The sequence below is a fragment of the Oratosquilla oratoria genome, chromosome 11 (genome assembly GCF_046742065.1).
Source record: "Oratosquilla oratoria isolate Oo_2021 chromosome 11, ASM4674206v1, whole genome shotgun sequence".
Lineage (NCBI taxonomy): Eukaryota > Metazoa > Arthropoda > Malacostraca > Stomatopoda > Squillidae > Oratosquilla > Oratosquilla oratoria.
In genome coordinates, this window is record NC_134787.1 from 61,636,811 (window position 1) to 61,652,341 (window position 15,531).

The 15,531-nt window shown below is 42.7% G+C and overlaps 1 protein-coding gene across 2 annotated transcripts in view; it reads left to right on the forward strand.

Moving 5' to 3' along the window:
* The window catches only part of LOC143029856 (uncharacterized), a 454,511-nt gene extending 439,883 nt beyond the window's left edge, over positions 1–14,628 (forward strand). The window contains exons 12-14 of one of the 2 annotated variants that reach the window (XM_076192967.1): positions 1,915–2,045; positions 9,495–9,694; positions 13,373–14,628. In XM_076192967.1, the coding sequence (XP_076049082.1) occupies positions 1,915–2,045; positions 9,495–9,694; positions 13,373–14,602 (1,561 nt within the window). In that variant the 3' untranslated portion in view covers positions 14,603–14,628. The remainder of the gene's footprint in view (positions 1–1,914; positions 2,046–9,494; positions 9,695–13,372) is intronic. The other variant, XM_076192968.1, reaches the window with a different exon arrangement.
* The last annotated feature ends 903 nt before the right edge of the window (positions 14,629–15,531 follow it).

Here is a 15,531-nt window from a genome sequence, read left to right on the forward strand (position 1 = left end):
ACATACACATACACGCAGATACACACACACATACACGCAGATACACAATCACACACACACACACACACACACACACACACACACACACACACACACACACACACACACACACACACACACACATACAAGCACACGCACACGCACGCACTTACACAGACATGTACACATGCACACACACACACATACACGTGCACGTTTCCAATATTTAAAACTTGAAATGCATGAAATTAACGAGTACAGGTGAAATATCATCTTGTACCATAATGAACTGTAAGAACTATTTTATGCCATTCTTTCGAAAATACTTTAAGTCCAAATTTTTTTAACCTGGATGAAAAGGTCAGCATGAGACTTCCAATAAAAAAGATACAAATTTTGTGTGTGTGTGTGTGTGTGTGTGTGTGTGTGTGTGTGTGTGTGTGTGTGTGTGTGTGTGTGTGTGTGTGTGTGTGTGTGTGTGTGTGTGTGTGTGTGTGTGTGTGTACCTGCAGGCATGTTTGCATGTGTGTACTTATCTATAATATGCAGGAAATGAGCTATATTCACGGGGTCTTGTTCAGCGCTCCATCCATCACACGTAACTTTCCATTCGTTCATAATTCTAGACCGGGATATGTCTTCCTTAAGGCTATTACAAAGGATTACAAAGGCGGAGCATGCCGGCAGGAGACCTTTTGGTCCATAACTAGGTCGGATGTAAAAAAAATATAATGATCAAAAAAATATATATATAATAATATAGATAATAAGAAATAAAATAAATAAATGCATAGGTATAGTTAGATAATAAACAAACATGTAAATAATAAATAATAATAAATCGACAGATAACTAATGATAAATGAGAGAGAGACAAAAATTCGGTTAAGCCTTTCGTTGGATCATTTAACTTGTTTTATCCGAACAGTCATTCATTCAATTATTCTTTCATCATTATATTCATTATTTTCCACCTGGGATCATTATGGACCTATAGGTGTCCCGTCAGCCTGCTCATCAACTGTAATAAATTTTGCTAATTTATCAATTTATTAATTATTATTATGTACTTAATTATCTATTAATTTTTTTTTTTTCTAAATGAGACGATCTTATAAGGAAGATTAAATGAGAATAGATTAACCGAAACTTTGAGATCAGATTTAGGAAAAATTCTTCTCGGGAGTCAAACATGATAAAGAAAGCTTGATGTCAGTAACTTTAGTGTGATCTATATGAAAAGCAAAAGAGAACAACAATATAAGAAATATGAAAATGAGATACTAAGTTACGTGGAAATGGAAAACAGCTAACAATAACACTTATCAAGAACCTCGGTCTGAGTCAGTAAAAAGAGTTTATACAGGTTCAGAAAATATAAATTTGCGTTGATATAATGAATTATTAATCTTTTGTTTCCTAAAGTGAAGCCTAGAGCATGCAGTGGTGGCATGAAATCCGCTCTATGAACCAAGTGGCATATGAACCCGAACTTGGTCAAATCTAGAAGGGGCATAACAAGATGGATGCAGAGTCTGCAAGATTTGACGTACACTAACATACACGACTCGATGATGCAGGGGTTAGAGTTCCCGGCCGCCACAACGGCGGTCCGGGTTTCCGAATCCTGCCCAGGGCTGAAATATTTTCAGTAACGCTGCGCTGCGAGTCGTTACTCCAACTCTCGTGGGCGGGGATTTGTGTGTGTGTGTGTGTGTAAGGTAACAGCTTTACCCATAGATCGGTCATATATGAACTCTGAGCTCTCTTCCGGGAGGGAAATAGCTGTCGATCACGAGTCCAACACGTGATCCAAGACTATGGTGAATCACATACACATAAACACGAGCGCGCACTTCCATATATATATATATGTATGTATGTATGTATGTATTTACTTTATAACCTATTTACGTTTGATTCCTGTCTCCACAGATTTGTGATCCGTAGCGGTCTGGTGGATGGCCGAGAGCTATCCCTCTTTGTGTCTGCCCACAGTCCGTACGGGTCGAGCCATCACCACCGCCTCAACACCCTAACCTTCAAGACAGCTGAGAACCGAATGAGTAAGTATAAGAGGCAAAGGTGGTTTGGAGCAGTACAAAATCGTATTATGGGAATGAAATTGGAGGTCCGACATATTCCTGTGTTATTAATAGGATAGGGGAAGTTCGCTGGCTGAACACGTTAGGGCGTCGTTACTTGCGACGAAGGTCGAGGGGATGGCGGTTCGAGTCCTGCCACCGGCGAAGTTGAACCAAGGGCATTATGGTTCATTAAATTCCTCGCTACAAAGTCCTCTGTGAGGAGCAACGTCTTAGCCTCCCGATAGGGGGGGATTTTGTGACGTTAGACCTTATCATCTATCATAGGATACAGTTGATATGTCAATTTCCATTAAGAAGACCCTCTATTGTCAATTCTGAATTAAGAACATTTGTACAAAAGAAAATCAATCAACACCAAACCCATTCCCGTGTATAACTGTAGGACAGCGTTTCCCAAACTTTTCCGACCATAGCATCCCTTGTCGTCATGTCTACGCAATCCAGCATCCCTATTATTAGAAGGATAAAAGAAAGTGAAGTGTACTGCTTGATTATTTATTTTCTTGATTCCTTAGAACTGACACAAATTGACAATATTGTTTTTAGAAGAAATAAGAACACCCTGGAAAAATAGAATAGCATGGAAAAAGTCAAATATGCACAACTAGGTAATCAATGATAATTATATTAATGTGATTTTTGTGTGCATCATTTCCCAGCACCCCCTATAATTGATTTCAGCACCCCAAGTTGGAAAATATTGCTTTAGGATAAAGTCAGTAATAAGCTAGAGGAAGCGATTTACGTCGAGCCGGAATTCGATACTTTCTTACAGAAATTAGGCTACCTTTGTGAAAACTTTGTGTTCGCCACAAGTTTCGGACTCATGGTTACAATAGCTGTTGACAAAAGGGCCAACTTTGATGTGCAGCTATTTCAGGCATCATGGACAAACAACTTAGGATTTATCCTGCAGAAAGATTGCGTTGTATGTGCTCTCTGGGGCCAAAATGGGCTGTGCTCCACATCGAGACACTCCGAAACAAAGCATGAGAAAACTTTCAACAAAAGTACAGACAAAGTCGAGGATACAAAGAAAACGGCAACCAACTACAAAAAAAACGGCTCAGCGAGTTGAAAACCTCGTGTGCTGACACTCACCGTCACACTTCCCCGAGGTGGGAAGTGAGAAACCCCTAGCAAGGCGGCCAGCCACTGGGTTTTTAAGGCCGATGTTTGGGTCGCCTCCCCGCCTAGCCAGGGCTGTAGAGATCCAACGCAAGAGACACACAGCGGGTCTTGGGACAAAATCAATTGTAACAAGTTAGAAATAATTCTGTGTATAGCAAAACATGGAAAAGCTTTCACCAATAGAGGTTATATAAAAGTTAACTTTCTGGACTACTCTGAAGAGATTATTTGGTCACATGTCAGTGTATGAATATAATTTTAAGGATAAAAGGCACACCACGTCAAGGTGTCATCTGTCGGACAGGGCATACATATTATATATATATATATATACATAAGTTCATAGAAATGTCAGTTGGCTAGGCAGAAAGGTCTTTGTGGGATGCTTTTGATGAAGTTAAGATCCTGTTAACTGAAAAAGACCAAGCTTGTCTTGAATTGGAGGACAAAGACGATCTTGTACAGATTACGTTTCTCTCAGACATCACCTTATATCCAAACGACCTCAATTTTATCTTTCAAAAAGCAAAATATAAATGAAAGATATTTGTGACGAAGCATGTTTTTTATATTAAATTTTTTAATTTACCTTCAAAAAACGTGAAGAGGTTTCTGCCACTTATTCTGATAATACTCTGCAGATATTGAAGCATACAAGAATCTAAGGTCCTGTTCACATTAGCGGTTTGAACCGCGGGGAAACCGCGGCGGTACAACAAAGTCAAAGAAGAACTGCGCAGTTGTGTGTGAACGCTTCCATTGACTTGCACTGTAACTGAACAGCCACAGTTCAAACCGCGGCGGTTGAAACCGCCAATGTGAACGAGCCTCAGACACCCAGATGTCAGCATACTCGTATAAACACACTAATCCAGTATTTCCGTTTTTGACCACAGTCTCTTTGGTCAGTAATAACCAGCGCTTCTGCTGAAGAGGACCACAGATAGTAGTCGAAATATACAGTTTCCCTGTACTTCCGTTATTATTTCTCCGATAGTGGGTTTATAGTGAACTTTTACAAATGTGTTATAACATACCAATTTCCAGCGTTTCTATCCCTAAGAATGGTAATGTATTGGCACGCTATAAAAGACTGCCGAATCTTTCCTTAGATACAAGGGCCCCTTTTCTTAGACCTTGACACTGTCTTGTGTTTAGGGGCAACAAGTTTCTCTTTGTTAGCTCCCATAAAGTTCCACCAACACTACCACCACCACCCATCATTACCTCCAACACTACCTCCAACACTACCACCACCATTATCACCAGCTTGTCACTATCACCACCATCACCAACACCTCACACTATACTCCAATTGAATAGTAGGCAGAGAAATTAATTTCCAAGACTGTAAAGAAAACGGGTTTTGCTCTACTGAGCTGTGACTTGGAATAAACTCAGATGAATCAGTGTTATGATTTTGCACGTGTCCACCAAACGAAGTCTTTCATTATGTCGCTAAATCTTCCACTTACGTAGGTAGCTGGAGTACACTAATATTGATAATTACAGTCGTCCCGCTTCCTTAAAAAATTAATCAACAACTGCAGCTTCAAAAAAATTATTTTGTTTTTTAATTTATGATTTCACCTGGCATCATTTTCATATCAGACTTTAAAAAAATGATTGATGCAAATGTCATAAGACTCCTTCAGTGCCTTGTCATGTCTCATTCATATCACAGACACACACACACAGACACACACACACAGACACACACACACAGACACACACACACAGACACACACACACAGACACACACACACAGACACACACACACAGACACACACACACAGACACACACGACACACACGACACACGACACACACACACGACACACACACACGACACACACACACACGACACACACACACACACGACACACACACACACGACACACACACACACGACACACACGACACACACGACACACACACACATACGACACACACACACGACACACACACGACACACACGACACACACACACACACACGACACACACACACACACACGACACACACACACACACGACACACACGACACACACGACACACGACACACACACACGACACACTCGACACACACGACACACACACACGACACACACACACGACACACACACGACACACACACACGACACACACACACACACACACACACACACACACACACACACACACACACACACACACACACACACACACACACACGACACACACACACACACGACACACACACACACACACACACACACACACGACACACACACACACACGACACACACGACACACACGACACACGACACACACGACACACACACACACACGACACACACGACACACACGACACACACGACACACACACACACACGACACACACACACACACGACACACACGACACACACACACACACGACACACACGACACACACACACACACGACACACACGACACACACACACACGACACACACGACACACACGACACACACACACACACGACACACACGACACACACACACACACGACACACGACACACACACACACAAGGCACACACACACACACACACACACACACACACGACACACACACACACACGACACACACGACACACACACACACACGACAAAAACACGACACACACACACACACGACACACACGACACACACACACACACACACACACACACACACACACACACACACACACACACACACACACACACACGACACAGACACGACACAGACACGACACAGACACGACACAGACACGACACAGACACGACACAGACACGACACAGACACGACACAGACACGACACAGACACGACACAGACACGACACAGACACGACACAGACACGACACAGACACGACACAGACACGACACAGACACGACACACACACACACACACACACACACACACACACACACACAGACACACACACAGACACACACACACACACACACACACATTAGATAAAATTATGATAAATAACACCTGAGGCCTATGAAGCTTAGTAGTTCTGTATTGATTACGTTTTTTCTGAAGAAATTAATATCACATTCTAAGCCAAATCCGTCACGTAGCACCTCCTAAGATTACACATGTATCTTAGCGAAGCAGAACAAGCGAAAACAAGAAGCGAAGTCCATTTATATATGAAATAGAGTTAGATATTACAATTTTCATCTCAAATGGAAATAGACATTACGAAATATGTGAGACTCTCATGTACAGTGTGAAAGTTTGAACGTTTAACAATGCACGTAGTTGCGCTATCTAAGAGATTTTAACTTTTATATAACCAAAAAAGCTTTATGTCAGTTACTTAATAATGCGACCGACAACCGTCTTTACCTAAAGGATCAAATGCCAAACTACACACATCGAGGTCCGTATACAAGCTTTAGAAACTCTTTGATCAAATGTAAACAATGAATGGAAAATACACCATAAATTATATTGGCTTAACATAGCTACGATTTCTAAAGCAAAGAATGAGTAATGAGCTTTGGATTCAGCTGATAGAGTAATTGTAAGATTCGTAAAGCAACGTTGACACGGGGCTAGTTTAGTTGAAACACAAAGGCAAAAGCCGACAAGACTGTGAGAATCAACACCGTGTGAGATCGAAACCTTTATTGGCACGACGTTTCGCTTTTTACAGCTTTTTCAAGTGAAAAAGCTAGAAAAAGCTGAAACAAGCGAAACGTCGTACCAATAAAGGTTTCGATCTCACACGGTGTTGATTCTCACAGGCTAGTTTAGTAGCCGCTGATGCTAGCGACTCGTAAAGCAACCACTCTCCTTGCCCAGTGTCAACGGGAAGTTAGTCAACTTGTTTCCAAACCATCCTTGTGTCAATACTTACTTGCCAGGAAAGTTAACTTGCAACTAGCACTAACTTAAGCATCATGAAAGAAGTGGTATCAGATCGCAAACCCATTTGTGTGTTCTAAAAATAAACTAGTCTAAGTTCTTAGCCAAGATTCTATGCCTAATCTAATCTAAACTAAAATGATCTATGGCACTAATGCATTCCGTCACTAAGGTGTAAGGAGTTGAAGAGATGAACGGTGTTATTCTTAAAAAAATCTTTCCTTTTATAAATCTTATATAAATCCTTGGAAGGGAAAGACTAAGGAAATAATTTTTTTAAGAATACCACCATAATAATCTTACGGTGATATTCCATGAGTGAAAGATTCTTTTTAAGAATAACACCGTAACAATCTTTTGTGGTATTCTTAAAAAAAAAAATTCCTTATATAAATCTTTCCCTTCCAAGTATTTATATAAGGTTTTTATAAGGATTTTTTTTAAAGAATAACACCGAAAGGAGTTTTATATTCAAAGTAGAAGGTCACGTAAAGTGTCACAATTAAAAAAAAAATCATTAATAGCAATAAGAATGAAAAATAAATTATTATCATTGCTGTGATCACTGGCGACTAATGAATAAAGATTTAATATATATATTTTTTTTTATCATGATATTTGCTTTGTTTTGCCGCAGCCTTTAGCCATTGTGATATCATTGCGTAACCAATATTATATTTCGTCACGATTAACGAATGATTCTTTCCTAAGGGAAAAATAGAATTGTAGATTTTGTTATAAACAAATCACTAGGAAAGATGTCTGTCTTACCCCTCGAGGTAAGAGAGATCAATAAAATAATCGAAATTTCCAGTGGAAAAAGAAAAATATAGAAAACGCAAAGGTCTGACAGGTTGAAAAGTTAAAACCATTCGATACATGCGTGAAAGATATGACAGCTGTGTTAGAAAAACCCCTTTTTTTTCTCTCTTGTCTCTCCTATAGACACGTTCCGTCACCAGGACTACGAATGGGTGTTATCGACCACAAAGAATATAAAAATGTATTCCTGTTCACAGGTGGCGTTGAGATCAGGGCGACTGTTACGAGTCTTTGTAATGTTTTCGGTGTTATCGACCACAAAGAATATAAAACTGTGTTCCTGTTCACAGGTGGCGTTGAGATTAGGGCGACTATTACGAGTCTTTGTAATGTTTTCGATCCAAATTGAATGCCTTTTTTTGTGATGAGGGAGCCAACACGATCAGTAAGCAGAGTAATAATCCCTAATCGCAACGTTATTTTCAGTGTGACGACAGCACTGATGGAGTCAAATAGGAAACGTTCGTATTTCATAGCGCTTCTTACACCGCAGACATATGGTACATCTGAAGAAAATGTTAAGGCGACGATCTTAATGGTAATTCAGCAAGTCCTCCTCCTCCTCTTCGTCCTCATCTTCTTCTTTCCCTCCTTCGTCTCCGTCGTCTTCCCGTTTACCTTTTCTTCTCACTCCTCCCACTTTTGACTTCTCGGGAGATGCGCTTTCCCTTGTCGTTTCAATCCTTGGTTATCTGAATCTGGCGCTATCGCGGCTCCTCTCAACAACCATATCTGTTTACTAAATTCATTTCTTCACGCTTTGCAGTCGCTATCAACCGTCCCCCGAAATCCAACCCGAAGCCAGCCTAAATAAAGAAACGATAAGAAGAACTTTTGTAGATTTACCGTAGTTCTTTATTTGCTTGCGGGAGAGGAGGACGGAGATTTTTTTTTTCGTAACTTTTTTTCTTTTGGGCCGAAAGTTTTCTACGAAAGGAAGTTTATTCCACAAGTAAGAATGATAGGGGACCTCCTCACTGCAGAGGGAGCTGTTTCTCTTTGATTTGCTAAAACCATCTGACGTCTGTCAAAACATGTATAATTAGTATCAAAATGTTAACTGATCCGCCGTAGAAATCAATAAATTGACCAGTTATGAATCAAGACGTTTGTGCTTAGTTATAACCCTTTTTTTCGTAATACTTGCCTCTGAAATGATTCAATCACCTAATCTCTCTGACGCATATTTTTAATACTTATACTTATAGAACATTATGTAACTCTCTATCGTATTATTTTCGTTCACAATACTGTTAAGATACAATTGTGTTATATGTCTCATTAGTTTAGAGAATTCATAGCACATATTAAAGAGCAGAAATATTAATACTTTAATAAAAAAAAGATTGTCAGACCTTTATCAAATGCCTTGGTAATATCTCGTCACGAAAAAGAATGTACAACTCATCGATTTAATACAATTCTGTTCTCTTTATCAGCGCAGAAGCGGGACAGCTTGTCATCATAGTAAGTTTGGTATGGACAGAATACAACCAAACAGACATGTAAACCATTCATCATTTCTCAATTCGGTGTTGACCCATTTTCTCTCTCTCTCTCTCTCCTTACAGGAAGCGCCAAGCATTCTTTCCCTTGGCCCATAGCTGTGGTGTTCGTATGTGCCGTCACCGTGGCCGTAGTGGCCATTATCATCGTGGTGGCCCTGGTGAGACTTAGGGTAAGCCGGAACCGGCACAGATGTGCCGCACGTGCCGCTGTCGTCACCACAGGCTCGGATGAACTCGAACTGGAGGATGATAACGATGACAAGGTACTGTGTCACTCCTGGGGAGGTTAGCGTCCAATGTCCCATATTTGGTCCATCGGCAGTTAAGACTAAAATACAACGAAATCTGTAGGGAAAAAAACGAACACAGAATACTAACCACCGAATAAATTAGATTTTGAGTCGAGACATTAACACTTTGTCTAAGGCGACATTGTTTGAACTTGCTTAAATGTAATAGAAAGTGCACAAGGGTGAGATTGATACAAAGCTCTCGAACAATTTCGACTTCACGTTCGTTTCACGCAAGGTGATGTCATTATACAAGATAGCGCTAATTTCTAAATAGAAAAATTACTTTTGTCCCATACAACAGACACAGATCACACACATAAACGCGTACACACACGCACACAAACATGCACCCACTTACACACACACACACGCACACACACACGCACACACACACACACGCACACACACACACACACGCACGCACGCACACACGCACACAAACACACACGCACACAAACACACACACACAAACACGCACACGCACACACACACACACGCAAACACACACACGCAAACACTCACACACACACACACACACACACACACACACACACACACACACACACACACACACACACACGCAAACACACACACACAAACACACAAACACTCACACACACACACACACACACACACACACACACACACACACACACACACACACACACTCGGTGGCACATTGGTAGAGCGCTGAACTGGGAAGTAGAAGTGCTCCCAGTACCCAGTTCGAATCCTGCCCAGGGCCGAAATTATTTCGGTATCGCTGTGCCTCGGGTCGCACTCTGACTCTCGTGGGCGGGGAGTTGGGTGTGTGTGTGTGTGTGCAAGGTCATAGCATTACCCATAGATCGGACCTACGAGCTCTGAGCTCTCTTCCAGGAGGGAAATAGCTGTCGATCACGAGTCCAACACGTGATCCAAAGACACACACACACACACACACACACACACACACACACACACACACACACACACACACACACACACACACACACACACACACACACACGAGGCCAGGTAGTGGGCACGAGGTCCTCTCAGGCCATAAGTAATAATGTTTTTGTACGATGAAACGGACAGGCGGAGGGGATCATAACCCGTAAATACCCAGAAGTAATTAATTTGCGTGTTCAGCCAAGGATTAGCCATGCGGCGAGGAACATGGTTCAAGCCTGTTGGCCTGTCAAACGTATGGACGGCTGAGGAAAACCTAAACAGGAATGAAATCCACTTTGCATATGCATATATATTATTTATATATATATATATATATATATATATATATATATATATATATATATATATATAATGGAAGTAAACTCTACTGGGATTCAAACCCTTGCCTGAGCGGCTTGCTTTTTTATAAGACGAAGGCCATACAATTTCCAAGTGTCATAATGACACACAAAAATAATATATATATATATATATATATATCGGCGGGTAGTTCTACTTAGCTTGCGGTTATACATGTGGTCCAATAAAGCGTCTGCTCAATGTTAAACCTCTAGGAACCTTAACCCCGTAATTCACTTCTTAGTCATCCATTATGAATATCCTTTCCATTTTACCTTTTCATACTTTGCATGTGACTAGTTTCAAGAATATGTTAGATGGGCTACAGCATCCAGTTACAATCTCAACCTCTTCTGTCCTTCAATACGTTTCTTCCTTTACCTCCTCTTTTTTTTTTCTTTCTTTTCCTTTTCCTCCATCTACTTTTCTCCCCTCCCTTTGTGTCTTCTTTCGCCTCTCTTCACGTCATCCTCTCCTCTCCCATTCTTCACTCGCGTTTCCACTTTCTTTTACCACGTTTGAGTAGATATTGTATTTTACTTCTTTTGTGTTGTGTGTTACGTCACGCGTGGAGCAAACTCGGGAAAAATGACATACGTGGGCCAATTTGCGTGGAAGCCATTTACCACAAAATGGACGTAATTGGGAACGTACAAACACATGCACACACGCGCGCACGTGCACACACACACACACACACACACACAGTGGTAGTGTTCACGGCTGCCACTACGGCGGTCCGGGTTCGAATTCCGCCCAGGACCGAAATAATTTCAAAATCGCTGCACTGCGAGTCGATACTCCAACTCTCGTGGGCGGGGAGTTTGGTGTGTGTGAGCGTGTAAGGTCACAGTATTACCCATAGATTGGTCATATATGAACTCTGAGCTCTCTTCTGGGAGGGAAATAGCTGTCGGTCACGAGTCCAACACGTGATCTAAGACCATGGTGAATCACACACACACACACACACACACACACACACACACACACACACACACACACACACACACACACACACACACACACACACACGTACGTTGCCTCAAGTGTTATTGTCTAGAAAAAACCCGCAAACGATACAGTCGAGGTTGATAGATATATTGGACCAGGTGCATAGACAAAACGTCACCCCCTCGTGGATCAGGTTAGTTGTGGGTTGTCAGCACAAAACGGTGGGAAATGTCCTGGAGCCATACGCTCTCCAATTGCTATCAGGACTGCAGTCCCTTCACCGTTTTCACTATGCCTCTCCAGACCAGCGTGTCCTCCGCTGTTTCCTTCCAATTTTGTAGGTCAGGGTTAATGCGGGCCACATCATTCGCCACTCCATCGCTCCACCGGTACCTAGGTCTTTCCAAGGGGCGTCTGCCCCTTATCACATTTTTGGCCATATGAACATTTATCAGAAAATGCAAATTATTAATTTGATTTGTAGTTCGTTACAGTCTTAAAATGTGTTTCGCAAGTGCACTGATATATATAAAAAAAAATACCAAAGTTGTAGATAACGATATACAAGATTTAATACGTTTGATTTCCCCAGGAGTGATATAGTACCTAATTTCCCTTACCCTCAATTTTAATCCCATGGTATTCGTATTTGAATGATAGATCTAGAGGATCCTACCCTACTACACTAACACTATAAGGAACAGATAAGCCAAAACCACAAGATATTTACTAAAACTTAATTACTACTGCAACATGAATAAAGAGTCAAACACGTACCATGATTATACATAAATACAAGTCAAACACATATAATAAAGTGGTTCTCAAAGTATATATACAAAAACCTATTAAAATGTAGCTAAACAAGCATTCATATACATACAAATATGCACGCAATCAAAAAAACAAATACACATGCACACACACACACCAAAATAATAGCAGTTCATAATTTCCTTAGTAATTCCTTTAGTCTTGTGAAGATGTTCACAGCATCCACTATAATTGAACTTTCCTTGTGACTGAAAGTTTAGCTTTATGCAGCGTAAAACATTCAATAAAGACATTATTAATGCCCGTAGAGTTCTCTGTATAATAAAGAAAAACATAAAACGATAAGTTACTAAAATGTATGCTTAGTAATCATTTGTGAAATGTAGTGTGTGCATATGTGTCTACGTGTGCGTCCATGTGTGTGTGTGTGTGCGTGCGTGTGTGTGTGTGTGTGTGTGTGTGTGTGTGTGCGTGTGTGCGCGTGTGTGTGTGTGTGCGTGCGTGTGTGTGCATGTGCGTGCGTGTGCATGTGTGTGCATGTGCGTGTGTGCGCATGTGCGTGTATGTGCATGTGTGTACTGTCTTTGCTTGTTTATTCATAAACTTCTGTTTCCTCTTCCACAGACAAGCCTTCATTCCTCATCTGACGTAGGAATGGATGTCTCCACGACCACAGCAACCACCACAGCAGCCGTGCCTCCCACCACTGCCTCCCATCATCACCTGAAAGATTTAAACAATCCATCTATCCAGAACTCTCTGATCGTCCTTCACGACCAGCAGCAGCAACATCCATCTACTTCTCCTACGCCTCCTCCTTCATCGTCATCCACAGCTCCTAACGTCTCGTCCTCCGGTTCGGAAGCTCCTCACTGTCCCCAGTCTTCTCGAAACTTGCACGAAGATGCGCGAAAACACGATGTCGGACTTGAGATGGGCCAAGTGGATGTGCAAGTTCTGGGAGAGGAGTTAGGCGGCCGGCATCCATTCGTGTGGAGTCCCTCAAGGGAAGGTGACGGGGTAGAGAGTGGGAGTACGTCCAGACAGATGGGGGACGTAAGTTTGCTAGATCTGCACAAACAGTCTCAGTGTGACCACTCCCTAAACATTCCTTCGAGTCAAGCGGTTCTTCAGAGTAACGCCCCTATGATGCCCCTTCAAGGCGGCAAAGGAAGAGCCTTCTCCACAGTGATGGGTCCTCGAGAGCCACCCACCTCCGGCATGTGGACGCCTCGCCAACACTCGGCCTCCACCATGTCCATAAAACAAATATTCACAAAGGACGCCTCTCTCCTTGGCTCCTCCCCTCCCTCGCCCGCTCCTCCTTCTCCACTCGAACTCGTCCGAAGAGGATCGTACAGCCACAACCCATATTCAGACTCCGAAGACAACCTTAGATGTCCATCCCGTGGGTCGACTATCGAGTCCCACTTAGCCTCTTCTACCGAGTCAGGCATGGGAAGTCCGTTCTGGTACCGCTCACTGCCGCGCCGGCCGACCTACCCGCAAAAGTCCACCACTTCTCAGCTCATGACGAAACGGCAAGACAGCTCGGAAACCGATCTCGGAGTGCAGTACCGTTCCCTGGACCGCCGGCAGTTACGATCTGGAAGGCTTCCAGGACCCCAAGGAGGAAGTGGAGCTGGAGGGAGCCAAGACCCATCCGCTCCGCAAGGCAACCAGAGGCAACGACCTGTGTCCGGAACGTTCAATGCTAATGCGGCTGCGTCTGGGGGACCCACCTACCTGAACTACACATCACTAACTCACCTCCCAGACGAGAAACACTACCACGTGCTGAAAGGCAAGGATGAGGACACGAAAAGTGGCCGCCAGAACCAATGCTTTGTATAAGACGTAAGTGAATAAATGTATACTGTTGTGAACGTCCAGTCTTTTATTGTGACCTTTATTAGAAGATAAATAAAATAATAAGAATTAATAAAACCTATACTTACTAGTATGATAACATAACCCTTGTACTCTGAAGAGCTCATGGGCTGAGGAATTGTATGCAGTGAAAGGTAAGTTATAATTAGTAGAAAATTTTGAAAATGAAAATATGAAGAATATGATCACACACACAAAAAATAATATACAATAAATATGCATGAACACACACACACACACGCGCGCGCGCGCGGATCAAAGTCGATGGTTCATCTCTGATGTCGTACTCGGTGCCGCGACGAAACGTTCGCTCCGCCCCGGCTCTCCGACTCTTGGGAGACCCGTTGGACTGAAGGACCTGGAGGCAGGCCAGCGACGGCAAAGAACCAAGACTGGAAGACCCGCTGGCCTGCCGGGATAGCTGGAAAGGAATTCGAAATGGGATTTTATTAAGGAGGTCGGCCGGCTAGGAAACCGAAGAAGAAACGAAGCCGGTCGGCCTGGAAAAAGGCAAGAAATAGCTGATTGGATAGGAGGCCGGTCGGCAAAGAAACTGGATATGGAAAGAAAGCCGACCGGCTGGGAAGGTCGTAAGGAAAGCTGAAAAGGAAAGGAGGACGGCTGGCCTAGGAACGATGATAAAAGGAAAGAGGCCAGCCGTCCGGGTAAGCTTGAAAGTGTTATTGAATGGAAATTTAAGGAGGCCGACTGGCCCGTAAACCGCAAAAGAGCGAGTGCCAGCCGGCCGGGTAAGTAGGAAAGATAAAGCAGATTGGAATGGAGGTCGGCCGACCGGCATGGAAAGAGAAAAAAGAAAGGATTGGAAGCCGGTCGGCCGACTGGGAGCGCGGACAGGACTGAAGAGACTGTCGCCTGTCGCCAGGTGATTTTAA